Raw genomic sequence first — 26,539 nt, 5'->3', positions numbered from 1 at the left:
TGAATGTGTATTTAAGCCTGCATGGATGTGTGTGTTTGTGTGTGTGTAAGAGGTGAGGGATGTTACTGAGGGTGCAAGTTTAGGAATTCATGTGTTTTCAAGAGTGAGAAATGATAAAGATTGAACGTGAATGAATTTACATTGTGTTACCATTTTACTAGGAGCTCACTAGGATTGATAAAGCATATAAAACTAATTGATCAGTTATTATAATGAATTGTAAACACACTTATGTTTCCATATGTTCAATTATATGGACTGCCATGTTTTTTCAGTGTTCAGGAGTGTGTGTGTGAGTGGAGGGGTGGGGGTGTAGCAGACCTATTGACTCCTGAATGGATGAAATAAAGACCAGCACATGGGAATGAGCTCTTGGCTCTTGGCCGGGACGGCGCATTGAGATGCACTGGTGTGGGATTAATCCTCCATTCAGCCTCTCCTCCACTCCACCGTTCTTGGCACAAAGGGCCCCACCCTGTGTATGGAGGGTTTCTGTGACGACCCCTAACCTGGCATTTTGAACCGCTATTCCCTACCACTTTATGAGAGCACACAGTTACTTTGTTCAATATTTACTCCTTCTCATATCCTTCAGATACCCCCTCCCTTATACAACCGCTTGGAGATATTACATAGGGTGATCAGTTAAGTGGCCCTCGGTGCAAGCTGTGGAATATTAAACTGGAAGATAGATGCATACAATCAAAATTCCTTACATTTCTATAGCACATTTTCTGGAATTTCCATTCAAAGTGATTTACAGAGAGTAGGGAACTCCTCGCAGTCACCACCAGGAGCTTGTTTTAATGTCTCGTTTGAAGTGCAGTGGCTTTATTACAGTATAGTCTCCATCACTACTGGGGCATTAGGAACCACATAGACCACAGGTTGAGCGCCCCCTCCTGGCCTCACTGTTAATAACTCTACCTGCAGTAATCTGTAGGGGTCACATCTGTCCAATCGAGAGCCGTAAATGCAGAATTATTTTAGTATTACATATACACTATATTGCCAAAAGTATTGGGTCACCCCCTTCTAATGAACAGGTTTGACTACCTGTTCATTAGAAGGGGGTAACCCAATACATTTGGCAATATAGTGTATATGTACACACACACACATGTTCGTTTTTGTGAAAAGTGGGGACATTCCATAGGCGTAATGGTTTTTATAGTGTACTTACTGTATGTGCTATTGCCCTACACCAATCCTACCCCTAAACCTACCCCTTACAGGAGACTGTGCATTTCAACTTTCCCCAAAAAAACCTCACTCTGTATGATTTATATGCATTTTGAAAAGTGGGGACATGGGTCAATGTCCTGAAAAGTCACCTTCACCTTGTAATACCTATGTCATACCCTTGTCATTATACAAATCTATGTCCTGACTTTTCACAAAAACGCGCGCACACACACGCACACATAGCTTTAATTAATTAATTAATATAATTTATTTTTAATTTATTAGTTTAGTTTTAGTCCTTTTAGTACTTCAAGTTAAACTTTTTTTTCAGTTTCAGCTGGTTTCAGTAACATTTCTAAGTTGTTCTTCTAATATGTACATTTATTTCAGTTTTATTTAAATTACTATTTTTTATATAGTTTTAGTTTAGTTAACAATAATAACACTTCTGCAAGTAGGCTACACACGAATAGCTGTTTACTGAAAAACAGCATTTAAAATATACAATATACACTAATGATTGTTTTCTCTAGCAGTGTTGTTTTATATTGGTAAATTTCCACGTGTGTTTTAAATGGTATACATGTATTACAGTTTATTAATCTCACAATAGTTTTTGGCCTAAACAATGGTTTGTTTGTTGGTTTATGTTTTACTTTTTTTAATAGTGTAAAAATTAGCCCTGGTCTCTCAAACATTATGAAATATGATAAGAGACTGGACGCTGTCTTTAACTCTTTATCAGGGTATATAATAAGATGAAGAGGGCCATGGTTACACTTTATTTTAAGGTGTCATTGTTACAGTGTAATTATACATGTAATGAGTAATATTAATGAACTACATGTGCTTATGGTTAGGGTTTGGTTTGGGTTTACTTGCATATAATTAATTGTTATTATAATAGTAAGTATTACTATTATAGGACACCTTAAAATATAGTGTTACCGCCATAATGTATAGCCTACATCTCATGTGACTGCAAAACCTCACACAACATGAGACACAAAACATTGATGAATTCACAGGTGTTCTGCAGGGCTTTGTGCTCATCTCACAAACAAAGACTCAAAAGACCTCAAAAGCTAATTTCCAGCCCCTGCAAAAGACATTTCGCTTCCGATTTGACCAAATATGAAATAAAGAGTTTATACTGGTTTCATTTTATAACTCACATAGGTGGCGAGCACAAGGGGGACCTAGGTCACGCCCATATATTTAAATCACAGTTTCAATCCTAAAACTGTTTATATTTAATCACAAAATCAGACTCTCCACTCAAACTGAATCTTAACTAACCGTGGGAGTTGAGGTTTTAGCATTTATCAATATTCAACTTTGTTGACTTAGACTTGAAGCTTTCATGGGTAGCTCACCACTTCCAGGAAGTGGTACACTGAGGAACTGCTCGAGACACTTTATGACAAACATTGGCATTTAGCCGATGCATAAAACTCAGAGTAAGTAGTCTAGGCCTATATCATTTTTGACATTAAGTGCCACCGAGTGACTTTTGTCATCGTTGATTCGCGCTTCTACAGTCTCCGCGCGTCAGGATTTCCATCAAGTTAACTGAGAGGAATGAATCGCGTGAGATCAGAAGTGAAACGTTTCAATGAACCTGACATAGTTTGAAGATGAGTATGAATTATTCCCATGTAATATTGTGATGGCTTCATCAACCGATAGACCCCACATTTCAGGTAAGCTTTATAGATATACCTTTCGTATTTATTTATTTATTTATCTATCTATCTATCTATCTATCTATCTATCTATCTATCTATCTGTTACTGTACCTTTGCTGTCCCTTTTCTGTCAAATCATATTTAGGCTATATTAGACATGTAATTTTACTTTTTAACTCATTTTTAATGTGGCTCACATTTTGGTCTATATGGCTAAACTTAGCCCTAACCTGATTCACTGGAGAACTTATAATTCGAATTGACAGGAAACAATTGTAAAATATGAGTGTTACTTGAGTGAAAAATGGCTCATCTTCCCTCACTCTCCCTATAGGAGCAAAGGAGAAGCAAACTGTAAAGGCCCGGCTCCTGTCTTCACAGATGCTTCTGGTGGATGCTCTTTATCACTTGAGCCCTCTGCTAGACTGTGTTATATCTGTAGGTCTGCTCTCTAGAGAAAACTGTTATGAAATTGAAGCAGAACGAACGCCACCCAACAAAGTCCGAAAACTTTTAGAGATTGTTGATGCTCAGATGGATGAAAGTGGTGCCTCCAGTTTCATGGAGTGTCTGAGAAAATGCAAGAAACATTACCCGCGTCTACGAACCTGGTTGACCTCAGAAGAAGGTATGATATGACTAAAGTTGCATTCTGTCTTAAAACATAAATGCAGTAGCATGACATAAATGCTAAAACATTTTGCATTCATATTAGATTACTCCCAGCCACCAGGCATTACGCAAGGTCCAACAGGTAGGACATAGTCTCATCATTTTCACTTTTACTTAATGTAAATGTCTCCCAGCCCTCACCATTATCCTGTCTCCATGCAGAACGTCAACTACAGGCCCAGTTTAATGTTTTGTGCTCACGCTTGGGCTGTTCTGTACTGCCGGTCTCCTTCGATCTCTTCTCCAAAGGCATTCTGACTCAGCTGGAGCTGGAGAAAATCCAAGCAATACTCATTCCAACACAGCAAGCACAAACCCTGCTGTCCATCTGCCTGAAGAAAGGAGAAAAAGCATGCAAGAGCTTTTACACAGCGCTAAAGAATGAAGACGAGCAGCTAGCTGAGGAACTTAATGGTCAGCACAACTTTAACAAGTTAACTAAATGCAATTTTTAATAATCTAAATGCATATAATATTGTAATGCACACTACTGGTCAAATATTTGGAATAATTAAGATTTTTATTACAAATTTAAGTAACTTTTCTATTACAGTATATTTTAAAAGGTCATTTACTGCAATAGCAAAGCTGAATTTTCAGCAGTCATTACTCCAGTCTTCAGTGTCATACTCTGATCTGGCAATTATTATTAGTAATAATGGTTATTATTAATGGTTCTTAGTATTATTGTTGAAATTTTGCTGCTTATTATATTTGTGGATGAATAGAACGTTCAATGAACAGTAATTAAAATGTCTTTACTGTCACTTTTATTCATTTTAATGCCTCCTTGCTGAGTAAAAGTATTAATTTTTCTTTCTTTTTTACCTCAAACTTTTTTTATGGTGGAGTAATCAGTTTCAGCAAAAATATCACCACAGAAAAGTAATAAACATCAGTTAGAACTCCTAATATTGTTTCAGCCAGGAATTCAGCTTCTTTACATTCTTCTCATTTTTCAGTGAGCAGTTTGGTGGAAGACCTTAATAAAGAGCCTGAAGGCAGCATTGTGCCGATAGCAGTGGAGGAGACCAGAGGTCACTTGATGGCTTTACCTCTGTCAGGTGATTCACATTTCAACATTATACTCATTTTGTTGAAAAATATGAGAGACTGTAGAAATATTTATGGCTGGTAAATTTGCTCAGACCAGAAAAAATAAATTTTGGTTTCCAGAATTCATCTAAGAACTAAGCTTGCAGAACTGATGTTGTCCTTGTTGATCTTGTTTCCATCAGGAGGCCTGCAGCAGGTCATGACTCGGCTGGGCTTGACTGTGGGGGATGAGATTAGGTTTAATGTCTGTGAGGTTGGTGTGGCGGTAGGTTTGCCACGCCGGACGGTCAGAGAGTACTTTCTGGAAGGGGTCGGCATAGAAGACTCAGCCCAGCTGGAGGCCCTAGTGTCCCTGTATATAGAGAAGACGAAGGATGCCGACAGACTACTGAGCAGAGTGGCAGAACTCAGCCCTCGGTGTAAGTGAAGGCCAGTCCGTCTCAGGCTTAACCTCAGATTCTGTTTAACAAGTTAAATAAAGCAAATATTTATGTAAATAGCTATTCATTTTTTTAGTTGTAAATAGTTTTTCAGTATATTGCATCTTTAACTGAACTGTTGCATTTCTGCTTCCTTTACTTTGTGACAAGTCTTTCTCTGGATTAAATAAAGATTATTTTATCCTTAGAAAGGCTTAATCATAATTTTCCCTGTCCAAATCTATTAATTTATTTTTAATGTGACTTTAGATATAATGATTTGAATATGCCATTTTTATGATATATTTCTAAATAAAAAGAAATAATCATTTAGATATTTTTTGAGGGCAACCAGCTAATGTGATTAAACTTTCCTGATTTTATAATGAAAGAAAAAAGACCCTAGAATTCTAGAAAACCTTGAACATAAAGTACTTTCGAATAGTCTTTTATTATTTATTTTTATTCTAAATATTACATTTAAACTTAAAATTGAATTAAATGTAACATTTTTAACTGCTTATTAATATATGATAAAGGTTGGATAAATAAAATCTTGTGATGTTACCAATATGCAAAAATATTAATAAAAATATGAAATATATACTTTATATAATGTAAAACAATATATATTTTTTACCTTAGAAATTCACAACTGTTCAAAACTATGGGGCCAGTATAATTAAAAAAAAATGAAATTAACACTTTTATTCAGCAAAAAAGCATTAAATTAAGACATTAATACATTTATAATGTCAACAGGTTTCTATTTCAAATAAATACTGACCTTTTGAATTTTCTTTTCATCAAAGAATCCTGAAAAACGTATCACAGAAACCGTCCACAAAAATATTAAGCAGCACAATTGTTTTCAACATTAATAAGAAGAAATATTTATTGAGCACCAAATCAGTATATTAGAATGATTTCTGAAGGATCATGTGACACTGAAGACTGGAATTATAAATGCTGAAAATTCAGCTTTGCATCACAGAAATAAATTATATTTTAAAATATATTAAAATTAAAAACTAAAGTTTTTGATTTATTTTAAATTAAATATTTGACAGTATTAGTTTTTTACTGTATTTTAGATCAAATAAATGCAACTTGGTGAGTATAAGCATCTTTCAAAACTATAATAAAAAAAACTAATTACACCAACCCAAGCTTTTGAACAGTAGAAAGAAATTGTGATAAAGATCTATTCAAGTTGTAAAGAGAATGATAAATAAAATCTGGTTGTCATCTGTAGGGGTCCAGCTTTCAGAGAGGGGGTGCCTGCTGTTGAGGTTGCTGCAAAAAGCCGAGACTCTTCTACGCAGTGGTATCCACAGTCACCGGCACAGCTGGGACCACCTTCACGATCAGGACCACTTACGCAGCTGGGACCACCTGTGTCCTGATGACTGCACAGATCAGCGCACTGTGTGGGCCATCTTCAGCTTTCTGGTGTGGGACTGCATGGCAGAGGTTCTGGAGGAGCCAGAGGCGAAGCCTAGCGGTGGCATAATAGGCATGATTGAGCAACTGAGCGCCAGCGGCAGAGTGGAGGCCGCTTTGCTGCAGGAAGTGGAGCAGTGCTGGACTGAAGGGGACGCTGAGAGCCTGCTGCAGAGTTTGAGAGTCCTCGCTCAGGTGCTAAGAGACCTTCATCCCCTCCAGGAAGGCCTCCAGCTGTCCTCTTCAGTTGAAGGGTTGTTTTCCTGCAGGCCCAGCAGGCTACACCGGGTCACTTCCTTCCAGGGCGTCTCTCCGCGGGTCATCCGTAAAGCTCTAAGCAGCATGGTTCCATCCTCCTCGGACCAGGATGCAACTCTTCTAGCTAGACAGCACATGGAGGCATGCATTCGTATTGCATGTCTCCTAGATGTCGTGCAGCCCAAACGAACCACCATTGACTTTTCAAATGCGCCCATTGCTACGGTCATCCAGCATGTGCGGTTTGTCTTATCAAATCCTGCTTTTAACTCTGAAGCTTTTGACGCCGGAGTTCGCCATCGCTTGCTTTCAGTGTTGGAGTTCAATCCTGCGCAGCTGGGATTAGGCTCTCTCATGCAGCTCCACCAGGAGACCCTATCAGAATTCCAAACATACTTACAACTCGGCGAGCACCACAACTTCCAGTTTATTCTCGAATCGGTACGGATACTCTGTCCTGCCAAGCTATTTTCCGTCAGCAGGGTTCACGGGCCTGTCGCCATCGACAATGGGGTGGAGGAGGTCATTCGTTTTATCACGTCAGAAGCCACTTCATTCCTGGTACGATTGCACTGTCTTTGTTATGAAGAAGGAAGGGGGCGCTTCAAGGTGTGCGCGCCACGTTGCGTATGTATGTATCTGCTCAAAGCAGAAGGGCTGCGTGACATGCAGTGGTGCGGTGGCAACGTTTTGGCTGAGGTAGGTGGGAAAGTGTGGGTCAGAGAGGGAGAAAGTGATGGCTGGGATGAGCTACAGGCGCTGGCTCAGAGACACTCTGCTCAGCTCAAGGATGAAGGATGCTGCTTTAAGGTCAAGACCTCTGGGTTGGAGTGTGAGGTCAAATTTATATACAGGAGTGGAAGGCTATGGGCTATGCCACATAGGGACTGTGAGGTAAATTAAAAATACGGGTAGTTGACATGATGTGTAGCTGTGACAAACAGTAGCTGCGTTTCCATTACCCATCAAACTGCGAATTTAATGGAAATACGCCAATTTCACAAGCATGCCAAATATCGCAAAAACGTTTTTATGCTGGCATGAGGTGGTTTTTGGAGCAATTCAAAAAAGCTAGTGTCACATGGTGTACTTCATTTAAAAGTATTTAAAGTTTTTTATTCCCTCAAATTTTTTACATTCATAGATTAATTTTATGAATAAAAATGTATTTGTAGGTATTTAGGTGCAAAAACACAAGCAAATTATAACGTGAAAAGCACACTTATTATCTTACAGTATAAAAAGTATTGAGCCTCGCACATGATATGCAGGAATATATATATATAAAAACTGACACACATCGTGGCCACAGATTAAAAATTTGTTCTCATGGTTTAGATAAATCGCAACAAATAAATTAATACATTGTGGTCATACTTTTACTAAAATGAGAGAACAAATTCTTAATTCTTGGCAACAATAAATACATTTTTGTCCGCATGTCAAGTGCAGAGCTTCATAAAAAAGGAAAAGAGCAAGTAAATACCACAAATTGTAAACTAAAGTCTGAAAAATCATATTTGTGCTGTATTGTGCTCGATATGCGAAAGCATACTGAGGTTTTACTGACTGCATATTATATCAACTCTTGTTTGGTGGTTTACATGGTGCTATGCTACTGAAAATCAATAACCAGCTATGAATTATTTACAGAACACTTTAACATTACCATGCCAGTGTTACGAACTGAACATTTCTCGAACATTTATTGCAGTTACGATGTGTTAATTCCAACAGTTTTACATTTTTGGCTGCTTTGCTTTTTCACTGTTCAAAATCAGAGAACAATGCATATAATAATGTGATATAAAAAAAACACAATAAAGCATTTAATTAACTAAAATTTATTGTGGAATTATACATTTCTGAAAAAAATTATAGAACTAATATGTTAAATAAAGTTGAACAGTCAATCAGTATGTCTGCATGCACACTGATATTTAAAATACTTCATATGAAGATTCAAGTAAATGTCATACTAGGTCAAACTGTCTGAAGTTATCTATTGTTTATCAATGTAATCTGGCCATGCCAACACCTCCCACATAATTCTCATGGTTTGTTGCAGAGACAGGCGCTCTCAACATGAGCATTACACAGGTATGCTGCAGTAAGGATCAGACCAAACTAGGGATGTCAAATGTATTGGAATAATATTGTGCATGGAAATATAAATGTTATTCATAGACCATATTCCTTGAGCTCAAGTCATTTGACATGAGCTGACAATGCAAACCAGCCCTCTCTTTTCAGCTTGTCCACCTGTCGGAAATAAAATACAAAGTTTGCAATCATGAGTAATATAAGTATCTGAAGTTTTAGATACTATAAGTGTCAATATTAAGTTTTAGAAACTACATATGATGGTTATATGTGCAATAAAAATGATATTTCATACTTGATTCTCAAGCCTCTGGATTTCCACACTATCCAAACTTTGTGGTGAGACTCTTCCAGTTGACCTGAGAGAAAAAAAAAAAAACATTAAAAATATTACTTAGCTAAATCTAAAATGCTAATTTAACACAGATTTGAAAAATGCCTTGTAATTATACTAGCACAGTTGGATTGAAGAGTCAAGTCTAATGTGTTTCTGTTCATATCTTATAAGCAAATCTGTTCTTGGCTTTTTTATAACTCACCTTCGGCTACTTGCACTGGGTTGTGGTGAATGGTTTCTCTCAGGAAGTGTCAAAAATTGCTCTGGAGTTAACCTTCTAACTGCTTTAAAACATGGATAGTTGCCATATATCAGTTACTGTCATTCTGCGGGATCTGAGAGGATGTAAGCACAATTAAAAGAGACACACACACCTGTATGAGTGCTGCTGGAGTGAGGAGGTACTGGGGAAATGGCAGGGGAAACTCTGAGGGAGGTGCTCTGTTTCTGTTGTTCAATGAGCTCTAGTAGTTTAGCTCTTGCTTCAGCACTTTGGCGGTTCAGCTCCTGCAGTTTTTGTTCAATCTCCATCGTTGAGGATCTCTCTACAGAAATAGGCTGGATAAAAATAAAAAGATGTAAATGCAAGAAACTGCCACTATGTACTATGGAAGCCCGTTTCTACCTCAGAGTCAGAGCGGTGGAAAACAAAAGTTCACAATTGAGAAATATTAAGTTGTAATTGTGAGATACATCATTATGAGAAAATCACAAGTCTCACAAATGAGACAAACTACGGTTAAAAGTTTGTGCTGAGTATGATAAAAAAAAAAAAATCATAATTCCTCTATTCAACAAGTGATATTAACTAGAAGATAATAAGAAATGTTTCTTGACCACCAAATTGGCATATTAGAATGACTTCTTAAGGATCATGTGACACTGAAGACTGGAGTAATGGCAGCTGTTTGTTTAAAATTGAAAATAATATTTAACAACTACATTTGATCAAATAAATGCAGCGAGCATTTAAAAAACATCTTTAAAAATCTTACTGACCCTAAACTTTTGATCAGTAGTGCAAAGTCACAGAAACACAACTATAAAGTAAAAGTAAAGGCACAACTATAAGAAATAGAGCTGTGGAAAAAAGAAATTGAAAAGCAGTTGTGAGAACTGCAGACTACTTTACTCCAAGTCCAGAGTATGTAACTAACCTGCTGTGTGTGCTGTAGCTCTGTAGAGGGCGACACTGGTCTAACTACAGAACTGGCTGTGGAAAGCCGGTCTGCGCTCTGCTCCCTCGACACTGAAGCTCCAGCTGGAGATGGACGGTGCTGCCCCAACTGGGCCCGGATCGCTGCGTTCTGACGTGTCAGTTCGGCGATCTCCCCTAACATGGCTTCTTGAGAGAGATCGTCCAGCAGAGGAGTGGGCCGTGGTAGGCTAGCGAAGGAGGAAGGAGAGATGGAGATGTCAAAGTCCTCCAGTGAACCCTGACTTCTCGTTGCTGCACAGGAGCCACTGTAGTGCAGTGGGGTGCATGTGAATGTGGACGACATGCTGGGAGAAATAACAAAATACTGTTGAGTCATACTTGCATTGATGATTCAATTAGATTTAGCAAGTTTTCAAAAGAGAGAAGAAGTTACTTCCTAAGAAGTCCTAAAATATATTTTTTTTTAACCTTAAATTTAATAGTTTTTTCTGCATTTTGATTGTTGAAATGCTGGGCAATGTTACAGAAAGTTACACCCGTGCGAACCCTCCTTTCATTTCAGAACGTATATCAAAACATAAACAAATATTTTATATTTTCTAATGAGTGGTTTCAGTAATGCAAAGTTAGCCACAACCATTTTTATATCTATATTTTCAAAACAAAGAGTGACCTCGCAACTTTTCTGATATTTGCTAATCCATCAGTAAGGAGTTCTGAGTATTTTTCAGGGGTGCTGATGGGGGTTCTGGGGGACCTGGGACCTTTTTATTAATGTCTTTGTGGATTTTATCATTCTTTTATCATCCTCCAAAATGTTGCATTTGAATTGTAAGAACAACAGCAATAGTGATGCTTGTCTTAGTTTTAAACACACTACTAGGTGTAAACTGACAGAATGAGGGATCTTTCTACAATTCAGACTGACCTGCAGGAGGCAGACCATCTCTTTGACGAGGAGGAGAGAGCAGCACGGCTGCAGAGACAAAGTCCTGTTGCTGTAGATCCTTTTCAGTATAGCCAGACTCCAGATTTCTGCTTTCTATAGAACACAACACACTCTTCTTAAAGGGATAGTTCACCCAAAAATGAAAATTCTGTCATTAATTACTCATCATCATGTCGTTCCAAACCTGTAAGACCTTCGTTCATCTTCAGAACACAAATTAAGATATTTTTGATGAAATCCAAGAGCTTTCTGACCCTGCATAGACAGCAACGCAACTGACATGTTCAAGGCCCAGAAAGATAGTAAGGACATCATTAAAATAGTCCATGTAACATCAGTGGTTCAACCATACTTTTATGAAGCTAAGAGAATATTTTTTGTTCGCAAAGACTATTTTAAAGATATCCTCACTACCTTTCTAGGCCTTGAACGTGTCAGTTGCGTTGCTGTCTGAAAGCTTTTGGATTTCATCAAAAAATATCTTAAAGGGATACAAAAATGAAAGTTTTGTCATTAATCTCTTACCCCCATGTCGTTCCAAACCCGTAAAAGCTTTGTTCGTCCTTGGAACACAATTTAAGATATTTTGGATGAAAACCAGGAGGTTTGTGACTTTCCCATTGACTGCCAAGTAAATTACACCGTCAAGGCACAGAAAAGTATAAAATAAATAAATGTTAAAAAATGACAGATGGACTATTTTGGCAATGTTTTTTATACTTTTCTGTGCCTTGACAGTGTAATTTACTTGGCAGTCAATGGGAAAGTCACAAACCTCCCGGGTTTTCATCCAAAATATCTTAAAAGATGAACAGAGGTCTTACAGGTATAGAACAACATGATGGTGAGTAATTAATGACAGAATTTTCATTTTTGGGTGAACTAACCCTTTAATCACTGTGCTGCTACAGGTTCAATTACATACTTAAGATAACCCATCCTGATCAAATTAGATACAACTTTAAAACAGTGGCAAGTTTACAGGTGCGTGATCTGTAGATCTACAATTTGTGGTAGTTACTTTGAGCTGCATTATCTGTGATTTGCTCTGTTGTGTGTGGTTCTGCAGAATCTGGTCTTCCCACCACCAGGACTACAGCATCTAGACGTCGCTCTAGGTCAGATATCTGCTGCTGCAGACTCGCCTGCATGCAAGCAACAACAAACACCATTAAAAATGGCATATGAATAGACAAACTTGCAAGTAATATCTGGATAATGTTGCTGAAGGCTAAATAGGTCACCTGCAGGTTGGCACTCTCTTCCCTCAGTGTCAGTGACTCTACAGTCAGGGCGTCAATCAAAGCTCTCTGCTCCTTCACCTCCTCCTCTAGTCGTCTTCTCTCCTGTGCCTCCCTCAGAGCCTCCTCTTCTTTCTGTGCAAGTGATGTAAATGGGAAAGTGACTCATTTGACCAATTTTTTAAAGAATGTTTTGGATTTCACTTATGTGCCCTCACTTTTCTAATATGACTGGCTAGACGTCCAAGTGTCGCCACTAGAGCCACAGAGAAGCCGGTGAGGCCTGGTCTCTGTTGCTGTGGTCCAGCTTCTGGTGAAGGATTCTGGTGGTCTAGAAAGTCCAGCTCAGTCTCCACTTGCTCAAGCATGCCCTGCAGAAGCTCCAGACTGGACTGGTTTCCTGCCAGAGAGTTTAACCTTGAGCTGTTCAGGCCAGAGGTATGTCCGGAACGCCCCCTATTGGCTTGAACTGACCTGCTCTTAATCTCTGAAAAAAAAGAGAGAAAAACCCCCATTTATTCTATTTAATTTATGCCTAAATACACACCTAAATACACACAAGATAATTTATAAAAAAAAGTAAATATTTAAATTAACTGCATTAACATTATCGTTAATGCTATTAGTGTTATTAATATTTATATATTATTTGTTTTTTTAAATAAGTCTGTCAAGCTCACCAAGCCACAGTCAAAACAATAATGCTGTGAACTATTACAAAAAAAAAAATCAGTTTTAACAAAATTAAAATATGTATTATTACGTTATTGTATAATATACTAAAAACAGTGTCTGATAATAGTGCTCAACCTGGTTGAGAGCAAGCAGGCTCTGGGTTCAGAACCTGGTTGACTAGTGAGGTAGATTGGTTTACATCAGGATAAGTCTGTCTGGATTTTAAACGCTGTACAGCCACCGTGGCGTTGAGGGCTGGGCAAAAGAAGCATAGATTTATTTATTTTTTTATTAATTTTTTAATTAAACAGATTCATCTTGACGTTAACCTGCAATGACATAAAGAAGCTCATGCCTTCATTACCTGCCTGATCTTCTCTGACTCCAGTATTACATGGTGTCTTGGGTAGCTCTTGCTCCGGATGATCTGAGGTCCATGGAAAGGACTTCGACCTACATTTATTTCTTTTTCTGAAAACAAGCATTTAAAAAATGACTTGCTAAAGACAATCAAAATGCATTAGAAGTTGTTTATTGAAGATAAATGAACAGTCATTCACACCTGTGCATCACAGAGCTGAGGTGCACCGGGGCATCCTGGACTTCATCATGTTCCTCTTCACACTCCTCCAACTCATTCAGGGCCTAGAAAAGGCTCTATTATTCTAGGTTTTATTACGGAGTAAAAGCTGTAGGTGGTGCTTGCGTGTGAGTACCTGCTGATCCATCATAGTCTGGCTGAGCAATGACAGCTGGGTTGGAGGATCAGGTTTTTGATGGACAGGAAGCTCAGAGTCAGAATCACAGTCAGGTGCCACAGTAATGGTGGGGAATCCTAAAAAAACATAAATTTATGAGCTTTCACAAGTACATTTACATAATACTTGTTTGATCAGATAATAGCACATTAGTTTATACTGCACAAGAATCAAATACCTGTGCGTCGACGGGGTGCATCACCAAACAGGTCTTTCACCTCAGCCAAAGCTCTGTCAGACCGTGCAATGACATCCTGCAACTGACACTGATCTGAAAACAACTAAAAAAACGATTTTCATAAGATTTTTGTTATCTGATCTGATTTGTTATCTAACAAAATGTTAGTATGAGCTTTGAAAAGTCTGACATATAAAATAATAGACAAAACAATTTATTTTTTATTTTTTATATGGAACAGTTTTAATATATCTAAACTTTTTGTTGAGTATCATACTTGATACACCAGGCTTTATTATGGTTCATATAGTATGATAAGGTAGAGCTCACACTTTAAGATGAAAAAACATCTCAATTTTATTCAGTGGTCAAAACAGTTATGTTATTTGGTGCACTTTCTGATATTTATCAATGAGATCTTTACAACTTTAGTATTAAAATTATTTAATACTAAAAGACATTTTACTTGCTAACTGTATATGACAGTTTTTTGTTTTTTTTTAGCTTTACTAATTCAGAGAAATTAGAAATCTGTGCATCAAATATGATACAGTAGGCTTTAGGGTTAAAACATATTACATTCTGCCCAGATGTAGTTTTTACAAGCTTAATTTTGTGAGCTGTCTGTAATCCATTTGCACCTCTCTGATGATGTTGAGTCGGGCTCTATCAAGCCCTGGAGGACTGGGGGGCTGGTTTTTCCTCCGTCTGCGTGTTAGAGCCTTTTCTTTTAATTCCCACTGTGCCACGACCCTGTTCTGAGATCTGTGCATCTCATGACGTCGAGCCTGAGACATCAATGCATGGAAAAAAAATATATAATCAATAGATTCTTAAGAAAACAGCTTACAGCTTTCACAGTAAACTCCTTACCAGTTCCTCTGGTGTGGCTCTATGCACTGAAAGATCATTGACTGTGCTCTAAAATAAATGGAAAATAGAAATTATAAGGCATCCCTTCCAGAAAAAGGATTTAAAGTAACTGGCTGCATGATGGGTTCTCACCACCCATTCTTTCTTTGGTTTTGGTGCAGACACCTTCCTGCTTCGCACTGGTCTTTTACCCGAACCATATAAAGGACGGTTCATCCGCACTAAAGACATCTCACTGTAACACACACAGGTGGCACCTAATAGAAACAAACATTATACTGCTGGACAAAACATACGCCGCTAACGATAAAGTTTGTACATGAACAGGAATAGTTTTCTGTCTGTGCAGAACAGAGAACATTATGACAATCATTGTAATTAACGTATCATTACGAATTGTGAAATTTATCTTTTAATTTATATAACGTTACGTGCTAAAATTCAAACACATCCTTGCTAACTACTAGCTAATCGTGTTATGCACAATGACCGACACAAGCTGGCTTAGTACTAACAAAAATATATAATTATTTTACCAAAGACTAACAGAAGAACAATGAACTAAGATTTTACCGTTTGTTTTTGTTGGTGTTGTAGTAACAGGAAGCGTTGATCCGGGCAAATTTAAAAGCACCGCTACAATACATTTCAAAATAAAAGTCCTAGTGTTCTGTGACTAAAAAACAATCCTTTTCCTTAAAGATTATTTAAAGATTATAATAACCCCAAATATGGGAATGTCTTAAAAGACTATACATACTAAATATAGACAAACTAAAGATTTTCTTTAAATACGCTTTTAGTTTTATTACTTGTTTCACAAAGAACCCCAAAATAATTTTTATATCCACCAGAGTGCGCTGTCTACTTAGAGAGTTACGTTGTGGAATGCCAGATTGCTTTGTCTAGTTCTGCAAGATTAGCACCATGTGACTTTGACTAGATTTGTCTTGAAGAGAAAAGGTCTTCTTGTGTACAAACAGAAAATAAAATATATGTTACGCAACATTGATCACGCTCAAAATCGTTTCTCTTTAGTGACTTTAAAAATTACTGTAGTGAATGTAATATAGGACAATTTCTTCCCTCAGGCAATCCATCTCATGAACACTTGACAATAAACGTGCAACACACAACACTATTATACATTATTTATTTAACACACATACTTATTTACATTTCAAATTTGCACATATCATACCTGTACATAGCCTACATAATTGTCTATATTATATATTGTGTTTTTGCTATTTTGTACATTGTCTATTTTGTATATTATTTTATTTATTTTATTTTAGTTTAATGTAACCTGTTGTTCATTGCATACATTAATACACACATACATACATACATATATATGTAAGAATATATCATGAACTTATGTGTTAATATATTAATATGTTTTGTCCGCTTATAGTGGACTATTCCTGTTATAACTTTTAAATGATTATTTTACGGTTTGAATGTAACATGTTTTTCATTGAATAGCCTATATCTATCCAATAATTATTTATCTTAATATATTATTGATGAAATAAAACTTGGCTGTTTTTTTCTGTCCGTTTGCTGATGATAGTGACCTATTATTCGCACAAGCTATCTCTTAGTCCTAATTGCGGACTCTAATGGTTGTGAGCCACCGGCGAGCTCAATGCATTACAATACGGCGTTTCCGTCCCTTTTGTGCTCAGGGAGATCCCCACGGGCACCACTAAACACCCATCGCACAGAAGCCGCTCCTGAAACGCCCAGGGGCCCCGTCAACATACAATGACACTTGTTTGCACTGTGCAACTGGCGGAGAAGCAAAAAGTCAGGAGTTGTTAGGCACGGCACTGCGCATGCGCCGCTTGACTGGTGGGCAGCTACCCCCTGAATGAAGGAGAAGTTGTCAGTGGGTCACTCTCAGTCTATCAATGCCAAATCCTCACTATGCACGAGTCCTGCTTGAGATATTGACAGCTGACTGCTTGCACCCTTTGGAAATCAGTTGTTGCAGTTGAGCGCTCTTTTAAATATTAATGAGCCAGACCTCCCAAAACTTTTACTGAAGTCGCATGATATGGATTAATGTGGAAAAACTTCCTTGACTGGTTAGTAAAAACAATCGTGAGAACACATTGAGGAATCGAGCGTATGGATTACAAGTGAAGTAAGTGTTGGTTGCTCCGTATCTCAGGGGAAGACATTTGAGAAGCGGCGACATGAAGATCCGCTCAGAGTTGGATTGATGCAAAGTTCGTCTGAAGTCCTGGAGGTTTCTCGCAGGAATATGGGATATTCTGAATTTATGGTTTATGAGTATAAAACCCCATCCCTTATGGCTTTTATGCGTTTTCATATGTGTCCTCTTTACTTTCAGTCCGAAACAAAGCTACTGGGAGTCTTGTGACGGCTGGGGTAAACAGTGGATACTTGTTTGGAGCAATTCTGCTGGATATATTGAATTAACCTCGGAATTTCTCTGCCCAATGACATTTCCAAAGTTGTTAGTTGTGTTCCTTTTTGCAGCGTGTCCTCATTTTATTAGTTTCATTTACCGAGTCATTAACTTAACAGGTCTACACCAGATCCTGAGGTATTTTAGTCGCACAGGTTTGTGACAGGATGCGGGGATGCACGGGATTCCCGATAGCCGTCTCGGTGGTATTGACACTTGTGACCATCATTAACGTGAAGGCGAGTGGAGAATATTGTCACGGTTTTCATGACGCTCAGGGTGCATGGAGAGACGGCTTTCAATGCCCGGAGCGCTTCGACAGCGCCGAGGCCATCATCTGCTGCGGGAAGTGCGAGCTCAGATACTGCTGCTCCAGCTCAGAAGCTCGCCTGGACCAGGGCACATGTGATAACGATAAGCAGACACAAGACACCAACCCTGGGAACAAGGACGACAAAAATTCTGGGGCAGGTAAGCTGAAGTCTGCATTGTTTTCTGGTAGAGTAACTTCCTCTGTCTGAAACAAATTAGGCAATTACCGTGTAATCAAATTGTACACCAGCTAAATTTAAATGGTTTAATTCAATAACTTTTAGAGCAGCAGCAGTGTGTAACGTATATCGACCCACTTAAATTAATGTGTGCCTCAGGCGTTTTGTGCGTAAAAGCCCCACTAAATGAGAAAGCTGGGTTGAGTTTCGCGTCCAAATGAGGTTAAAAACGCTTAAGGTTAATGTTGTTTGTATGTTTATCTCCAAGAAACCATCGAAGCGAGAAGCGCTTCTTATTTACAACGAGCTCCATTATTCCCGAACGAATGATTCTTATGAACAGGCTCTTTTAGTGAATCACTTCTGAATCAATTGGAGCGGTTACTAATCGGACTCACTTACTGAACTTCAAGTCGTTAATTTCCGATTCGAAATGAATCAAGTAGCCTACTGTATGGGTGTAGTTAAAGATACACATTATGGGTTTTGTTGCAATAATAAGTATTTTATGAAATGAATCAATTAATGCAAGAATGATCAATGAAGTTTTAGCATTTTAAATGCTATTTCTATGTATAATATATAGTAGTATTTATGAATATTTATTTCTGATTAGTTAAGCTGTTTTATTGAAATCTGAAATGATATGATAATTTGTCAATAGACTGATGTGAGCTGTAAATTCAGTAGGATTTTTTTCTTCTTCCGCTACTAGAATCATTAACTGGAATCGTTATAAAGAATCGGAAACAGAATCGTTCAATTAGGCTACTAACGATTCCCATCCCTAGATAAACGGGTTAAATGTTGTTGCTTATCCAGGTTTTGACAGCTGCAGTTAAATTGGCATCCAAATTGGCACCTAACCGTCCACTCACTCACAAATGGTAAATTGTACTGAGCTCGGTTATAAATAGCACAGTAACGAGCGCGCGCGAACTCCAGTCGTCCGGTTCCCCACGAGGATCAAATTCAGACTTGACCGGATCTCCGGTGCGATGTGCTGACAGCCTCGTTCATAAAGTAACCCTCGCCGGTGCATCGTTTCCTCTGACTTTGTGCAAGCTCAAAAACTTTTAATTCAACTGGAGTCCACGAATTTCCCCTCAGCTGAACCAAATTGGGTCACTGGGGCTAGTTGTCACACTTTTCACTCCAGTGAATGTTTCTTAGAGTATGTTTATTTTTTCAATTTCTAGGCTGAATAAACACATACTTTAACGTCTCAGTTATTTCCACAGCTATTGACCCTAGAAAGGCAACAGTTGAATAAAATCACAGTAGGCCTACAGAGTAAGTTGTCACAACTTTGCTATTAATGCACAATAGACTTTTCAGCATAATTTAATTTAAATAGTAGGGCAGTAGTCAGCTAAAACGGACCACGTTTTGGTAAATGACTTATAATAAATAAGCTATGCATGAGATCTAATGATATTCTTATAAATTAGCATGGGTCTCTTAAATATATTTATATTTTTTAAATGTGAAAAAGTATAAAAGTTTTAAAATTATGAGAGTTGGAGTATCAGCAGGTACCTTCTTGAGCCACGGCACAACATTCAGGTAAATTGGGACAGCTGTTCAGTTAAAATGGGACAATATAAAAAGAGAACAACACAGGTAATTTCAGCTTAAATCATTTTATTTTTAACAGTAAATTGACACTATTGTCACTATTGCCATAGCAACACCATAAATGCATTTCATGTATGTGTGTTTGCTTATATATTTTTTTAAAGACTGTTAAGAATTTGTATGGATATATATCTAGGCCTATAAACCTATTTTCACCCTCAATTTCTGTGTAAAAGTGTGTGTGTATGCAGCCCATTTTAACTGAAAATTGTGGCCCATTTTAGCTTAACCAGCCATGTCTACCTAAAATGACCTTTTTCACAAAAATCGAAGTTTCTATTTTAAATGAAAGTTTTTATATGAAAAAGCATGTCAAAACATTGTTCATAAACCTTTGCTTTGTTGGTAAGCTTACTTATAGTTGCTTTAGAACCCTTATTAGTGATTAATGAAATTTACTGTCAGGCTCAATTACCTTACAATTTCTCTGACAGCTTCATGTAACACTCTGCCCTGCCCGCCCTTAAAAAAACTCAGACCAATAAAAATTATTGTTACATGTCAAGTGTTGAAGCAACAATGCAAGATCAGTTATTGTGATTTTCTCTAAAAAATGTAAAGAGATATGATACTACAACCTTATTTGGCCCATTTTACCTGATAGCCCATTTTAGCTGACTTCACCCTAAACGGTAAAATGTACGTGAATTTGAACACATGAACTTAAAAAACTTCAAATACTCTCCCTCAAATTGATACAAAAGTAGATTTTGAGTTCTAAAAATGACCTCTAACCTAAAAAAAAATAAAACAACAAAGTGATTTTTTTAAGTAATAGGGAGCTTTTAGACTCTTCTAATGATGCATATCTGAAAGGCAAGAGGAAATGGTGGTCTGCTACAGCATGTGGGGATCGAGTTTGACAGAGCCTGTCTGGTAGTTGAAGACTTGGCTCCACTTGGACAATAATGCAACAGGTGTGAATTCATGTTAAGGGGCCCCAAATCCTTTTAAGGACACGAGAAAGGCTTTGCTGTCATCCTGTATCAGCAGTGAACTTCAGTTCCACTAATAACATTCTTGATTTGACTACAACAAATAAATCAGGTTTACATGTAGCCTACATAGTTTTTCCTTTTATCTTTTTTCATAATATTTTAATTTGAATGTGTGCCATGGGCTAAAAAATAAAAACAGGTAATTGTTACTGTTTATCTCACAATTATGTTTTTCTCGCAATTCCCAGCTCACATCTCAGTTCTGACTTTACATCCCACAATTCTTTTTTGTTTGTTTGTTTCTGCAGTGGAATTAAAGATAAAAGGTATATGCAACATTTTATCACACAATTCTGACTTTTTTCTTGCAATTGCAAGTTAACATCTTGCAGTTGTTTATATCACACTGATTTTATATCTTGTGATATTTCTAAGAATTGTGAGGATAAAAAGACAGAATTGTGAAACATGGAATTGCAAGAAATAAAACGTCCATATTTATCCAAATGATACTGAGAGTAAAGAAATATATATTTTACTTGTTTTAACAGTGACTGTGTCACCATCCATCTCATTAGACACATTTTATTACCAATAGCACACTCTGAATTATAACAAAAAGCATCTCTGAGGAACAATAAATCTATGGAAATAACCTGTACAACAGATTCTCTATTGTATTTCCACACACATTTGTGTGTAATTGTGAATAGGGTGTTTCAACTGCCAAAAAAGCACTGATTTTCAAAACATGCACGCAAACTTGAAGCTTGCCAAAATTCAGGTCATTTACTGAAAAATTCCACTCTTATAGTAATAACTAAGAGCTCCTGTAAAAAATCACTCCCCTGTCATTTTTGCATAGCAATCATGTCTTTGATTCAATAATGTTATAATAAATTGTTAAACAATGGCTGCATTTTTTTAGGTTATGGCTCTGCAAGTAGTCTGTTTTGCTCCTACAATAAAATCAAAAGCCAGTTTGCATTGGCTATTATAGATGATTTGATTCAACTCAGTTATGAGGGTGAAAGATCCTGACCAGCTGCAACAAAGTAAATGTTGAAAGCTTTCCTCAGGCGATCAGATGTCTAATTAAGCTATAAAGGTCACTTTTAATGCAGAGTTACCTGTCGAAAAAAAGCATGCACACGGTCAGGCAGCAAGGGCAGAAAGGTCAGTGCTGGTTGCAGGAGATTAGAGCAGATTAAACCTGTCTTAATAAGTGTTAATGAGGGGCCCCGGACCCCTGGGGACGAGTCACTGTTGGAACATCTCGTCTTTCATTTTTGCTTCTCTCTCAAATCCCTTCATCTTACATGAGCCAGCATGTTACCCATCTGTGAGCGGGGTGGAAACATGTGAGCGCACTGTTCTCTGATTTAAAGATACACACTCATGACATATGTGACGCATCAACACGTTTCAGCAGCGCTTTAGGCCTCAAACTTGCTTATTGTTATTTTTAATTTTTTAATAACAATATTTTTAACAAGAGGTGTAAAAGTTACATTGAGCTCAGTCACACTATTGATATCCCAGTCTTCCTTATGGCAGCGGAGGTACAATTGCTTCAGATGTGTACTGGAATTCGAAACGGATGTGTGCTTTCTAAAGAGAAGGAAAAACATTGCTCAAGGGCTATATACAAACAAAACTCCCCAAAGTCCTCCAATATGTTGCCATCCAGCACTTTTCTCTATTTTTGATGCTAAGGAGGCCTGATACACACTATAACATTACATGTTCTAGTATCAATGGCAGTGAATACAGCTGGATGACCTAAATACATCATGAAGGTTTTATTACAAGCATCACATTTTAAAAACAAGGTATTAAACTGTACTTTATGAATGATACCTCAAATCTAGCAGCTTGCTTATTGATGAGATTACTTTTGAGATCACCTATTGGATGATAAAACAGGTAAAAAAATCCAAAAGATTTACACTGAAGCAGGAAGCCAATGCACATTTGAGTTTGTTCTTTTGATCTGGGCCAGTAAACAACCACTTATATGTGGTTATAAAAAAAGTAAAAAAGGCAGTTGCGAGTTTTTATCTCACAATGCTGACTTTTTTCTCAAAATTGTGAGATATAACCTTGTAATTCTGAGAAATGAAGTTAGAATTGCGAGAATTGTCAGAATTGCGAGAAATAAAGTTAGAATTGTTCATTAAAAACTACGAATTCTGACTTTTTTTTCCTTGCAAATGCGAGTTTGTATCTCGCAATTCTGATTTTTTTCTCAGAATTGTGATATGTAGACTCGCAATTGCAAGTTATAAAGTCCAATTCTGGGAGACTAATATATTCTCAGAATTGAGAGTTTATATCTCACAATTCTGACTTAACTTACAATTGCGTGTTATTAAGTCAGAATTGTGAGATAAAAAGTCACAATCACCTTTTCTTTTCTTTGTTTATTCAGTGGCAGAAACTGGCTTCCATAAAATTCACACCACAACTATAACAACACAGAGACATCATTTGGAATCACTTTCAGAAGTTTCCAGATGAAAGATTAAAACGTAAATCAAACAGAATCCACCCGAGTGTGAAGAGCTCAAGCATTTGAAGCAGCAGACGAAAAAACTGCAGCACGTGCTTACAGTAAATAAAACGTTATCGTCCGTTGGTGTGAACCCTAATATAATATAGCCATTACAACAGTCTGTTCACTAACTGGTTATTAATATGATAATGTATAAATAGTTTTTTTCTTGAAAAAAATTCTAATATTTTACAAAATCAAAATTATGTGCTATTGATTAACATATGTCCAGTTGTCGAATCAACTGGGAAACTTTGTGTTGAAAACATTTTGGAGCTATAATCAACATATTTTAGTCCACTCAAAAAACAGGTAGAAATATTCTTATAAAACTGAGTGATATTTATATGGAACATGCTCCACATTTTCCAAAAAATTCAAATACCGAATTGATCAATTGCGCAAATTAAATAGAAGTTTTATATTTTAAAAAAAAACTTGACCAAATTTTCCTGCTTTTGCTCTGCAGTACCCATCTACGTGCCCTTCCTGATCGTCGGCTCGGTCTTCGTTGCCTTCGTGCTGGTGGGCTCTGTTGTTGCCGTGTGCTGTTGCCGCTGTCTCCGTCCCAAACAGGAGCTTTCATCGGGTGGCGGCTCTGGAGGAGGGTCCAGCAGCGCCCGCGTCCTCGAGACGATTCCCATGATGGCCAGCACAGGTACGTCGCGAGGCTCGTCCTCCCGCCAGTCGAGCACGGCCACCTCCTCCAGCTCTTCAGCACCGCCGGCCGCCCCCCGTCCCGCACCCGCCGCTCTGCTCCGCGCCCAGGCCTCGTGCTGCCTCCCGCCGGACGCCAGCGTCTACGTGAACATGCCTACCAACTTCTCAGTGCTAAACTGCCAGCAAGCCACTCAAATTCTTCCTCACCAAGGCCAGTTTCTACATCCTCAGTACATCGGATTCGCTCACCCTGTTTCTCCAGCTCCTGCCTTCCTAGATCCCTCTCAAGCAGGCTACCGCCCATTGCAGTCTCCGTACCCTCCACCAACCAGCATGGCTAGTATGGCCAGTGTGACCGGGGATCAAAAATACCCTCCGGTTACCATGTGAATCCCATTGGGACCAACATAGGAATCGAAATCACAAATCAAATAATCAGTTCAGGGCACAAAATTGAGAGTCATGGCTTGCAACCACACAAGTGAGACTCTCAAACCAGTGCTTTATCAAACACAGCATTGCTTTCTGTGATATAAAGGACACAGTGCTTAAGAAATGACTGATTGTGTGTGTAACGTGCCTTGAAAAGTGCTAATGGTACTGTTGTAAATGAAGCGCGTGTGTATATATGCGATGTATATTTGTGTTGTATAACCGTGCATGTGCGCTCTGTGCGTGACTGTATAGGTGTGTTGGTTTATGAGATGCAGTATGTGAATATGTGTGTGTGTGTAGTGCACTATATGTTGTGTGTAATGGGAATCACAGGTGCTGTAATGTGAAAAACAGTCCTGGCTCCCTGTTGGATGCTTAAAATCTAATGAAGTGAACACAGGACACAGACTGTGACGCTCCACCCTCTTGCCCACTGCAACACACGCACATACAGTAGACACACACACTTACACTTTCGCATATACACACTCACATTCTGCAGAACCAAAGTCATTTTCACATTGCCAAGGAACTCAATAGAAAATATACAAAAATATAGGCCTGTGTTTGGGAAAGCGATGTGTGAAGGTGTGTGTAGCTGAGATCAGCGGTCTTCTGAAAGCACCAGAGTCAATTACGCAGTAAAAACTGTCTGCCAACTGTTCCCCTTCACTAAGTCTCTGCCTTGTGAAAGGACTGTGTATGTGTGCCACTTTTCTTCCCCTCTGTTAGTATAAGGTACACTCGAGGAGTACCAAAAGGGTTCCAGGGCATTTCACTTGGAGTGGGTTTCTTTCAGCACGCTCAAAGGCAGCAGTTTAGTGAGGAAAGAAAAGTCCCAGGCTCCTCCAGGAGAAGGCCATCACCCTTCTGAACTACTAAAACGCCAGCATTAGATCTCAGACTGGCAGAAAAATCAGAATGAAATGAAATGCTGCCAGTCTGAAATCACCAAAAAAGCACCAGTCTGAGTTATTTGGGTTTTAGAGCTGGAAGTTAAAAAGATCACTCCAAAATGTTATTTCAAAACTTTATGACTCTGTGGAACACAAAAGAAGATATTTCAAATGTGTCTGGGGTTTTTTTCATCTAATGCAAGTCTGTGTTGTTATTGTAAAAACAAACTAAAACTGAAATGAAAGCTGAATAGGAATCTTTAAATTAAACTAATAAAAATGACAAAAGCACAAAACAAAATTACTAAAAAAAAAACACTAAAATTAAATGGAAAACTTAGACAATATGAAGGAAAATAACCTAAAATATTAATAAAAGCTATATTTTAAAAAAATGTCTGTTTTTTTCATCTAATGAAAGTCAGTTATTAACTAAAACTAAACTATTACAAATTTCAGATAGAATAGAATTTTTAGATAGAAATAGAAATCTTAAACTAATGAAAATGGCAAAAGCAAATAGTTTTTATAGCAAAAAAAAATGCAAGTTAAAAATGTTAAACTAAATATATATATATTCATATTAGATGAAAAAGTCGAAGTACTAAAGTTAAACTAAAACTGAATTACCGGTAAAATAAATTGAAGCAAAATAAAAATATTACAATAACTAAAACATGAAAAAAGCACAACACAATTGCTAAAAAACAAAAATTACAGTGACTGAAAAAAAATGTATACATTTTATAATAATATGCAATACTGAAAAAATAAAAAGTAACTGATCGTAGTCAGTGGGGTTGTTTTAGACAAATACAGTTTTTTCGATCATCTTTTGTGGTCCACTGATTGGAATGACATGAGAGTAAATGTCCTATCACTAAAGTTTGAGATAGGATGGTTTACCCCTACAGGAAAAGTAGCAAAGTCTGTCCTGACAGGCAGCATGTCTGTTTCGACTGTATCTGTGGGCAACTTTACATGAACATCAGATCTAATTTTGTGTAAGATACGTGTGTGTTTGTAAAACTGAATGAGTATTTGAGTTTGAATGTGCCTCTCTCTCTTTGAGAGCAGGGTGCTATGTGTCTTTTACATATGAAATATAATAATTATAATAAATATTTTTAGAGACTGTGAAGTGTCACTGGGTTGTTTGTAAGAGATGCTGAGTGCTGCTGTCAGCGGTATGTGTGGCACTCTCAAATGAAGACATGCAGGGCCCGTTTGCACCACTGCTTTGGCTAAATTAAACCCGAGTGCTCCTGTTACACATGGACTTTAAGTGCAAGACTTTCATCACTCTCAACACTCATGACGAAACTGAGACCAAGGGCTGCGTGCATAAATCTTTGCATAGTTTCCATGCTAAGTGTTTGCATATACAGACAGACATTTAGTTATAAAACTCTATGCACATGTTCATATTACTTTTAAATATATGTACTGGAAACCAAGCTGAATTAGCCCGAGTTGACGTCATGATTGAACAG

The 26,539-nt window shown here is 37.7% G+C and overlaps 3 protein-coding genes across 4 annotated transcripts; 2 read left to right on the top strand and 1 right to left on the bottom strand.

Moving 5' to 3' along the window:
• The first annotated feature begins 2,463 nt into the window (after positions 1–2,463).
• On the top strand, positions 2,464–8,354 carry LOC131533631 (uncharacterized). Its single transcript, XM_058765978.1, has 7 exons — positions 2,464–2,888; positions 3,208–3,501; positions 3,589–3,627; positions 3,708–3,959; positions 4,508–4,609; positions 4,784–5,020; positions 6,276–8,354. Exons 1-7 carry the CDS (start codon positions 2,855–2,857, stop codon positions 7,622–7,624), a joined length of 2,307 nt encoding a protein of 768 aa, XP_058621961.1. The 5' UTR covers positions 2,464–2,854; the 3' UTR covers positions 7,625–8,354.
• Positions 8,355–8,555: 201 nt separating this feature from the next.
• On the bottom strand, positions 8,556–15,654 carry spice1 (spindle and centriole associated protein 1). Its single transcript, XM_058765979.1, is given in 19 exon segments — positions 8,556–8,983; positions 9,120–9,183; positions 9,364–9,442; positions 9,536–9,719; positions 10,319–10,629; positions 10,632–10,664; positions 11,249–11,362; positions 12,291–12,414; positions 12,514–12,645; positions 12,729–12,997; positions 13,321–13,440; positions 13,550–13,656; positions 13,748–13,830; positions 13,902–14,020; positions 14,122–14,224; positions 14,763–14,909; positions 14,995–15,042; positions 15,127–15,251; positions 15,568–15,654. Coding segments are annotated over 18 exon segments (2,190 nt in total). The 5' UTR covers positions 15,226–15,251; positions 15,568–15,654; the 3' UTR covers positions 8,556–8,929.
• Positions 15,655–16,619: 965 nt separating this feature from the next.
• On the top strand, positions 16,620–26,177 carry LOC131533254 (protein shisa-2). 2 transcript variants are annotated; one of them, XM_058765463.1, is made up of 3 exons: positions 16,620–17,087; positions 17,174–17,905; positions 23,525–26,177. In XM_058765463.1, the coding sequence occupies exons 2-3, from the start codon at positions 17,602–17,604 to the stop codon at positions 24,103–24,105; spliced, it is 885 nt and encodes a 294-aa protein (XP_058621446.1). In that variant the 5' UTR covers positions 16,620–17,087; positions 17,174–17,601; the 3' UTR covers positions 24,106–26,177. The 2 variants fall into 2 exon arrangements, with proteins under 2 accessions (XP_058621446.1, XP_058621445.1); XM_058765462.1 differs by having other exon boundaries at positions 16,620–17,905.
• Positions 26,178–26,539: the final 362 nt, after the last annotated feature.

The sequence above is a fragment of the Onychostoma macrolepis genome, chromosome 24 (genome assembly GCF_012432095.1).
Source record: "Onychostoma macrolepis isolate SWU-2019 chromosome 24, ASM1243209v1, whole genome shotgun sequence".
Lineage (NCBI taxonomy): Eukaryota > Metazoa > Chordata > Actinopteri > Cypriniformes > Cyprinidae > Onychostoma > Onychostoma macrolepis.
Note: the sequence above shows the minus strand (reverse complement) of the source record. Positions and strands in the feature narration are given on the sequence as shown.

Bases quoted from the DNA above. Each gene is read 5' to 3' on its own strand.
- LOC131533631 (XM_058765978.1), top strand. From the start codon at position 2,855: ATGGCTTCATCAACCGATAGACCCCACATTTCAG. The intron at 3,628-3,707 runs GTAGGACATAGT...GTCTCCATGCAG, and splicing joins CATTACGCAAGGTCCAACAG to AACGTCAACTACAGGCCCAG. The intron at 4,610-4,783 runs GTGATTCACATT...TGTTTCCATCAG, and splicing joins GATGGCTTTACCTCTGTCAG to GAGGCCTGCAGCAGGTCATG.
- LOC131533254 (XM_058765463.1), top strand. From the start codon at position 17,602: ATGCGGGGATGCACGGGATTCCCGATAGCCGTCTCGGTGGTATTGACA. The intron at 17,906-23,524 runs GTAAGCTGAAGT...TTTGCTCTGCAG, and splicing joins CGACAAAAATTCTGGGGCAG to TACCCATCTACGTGCCCTTC.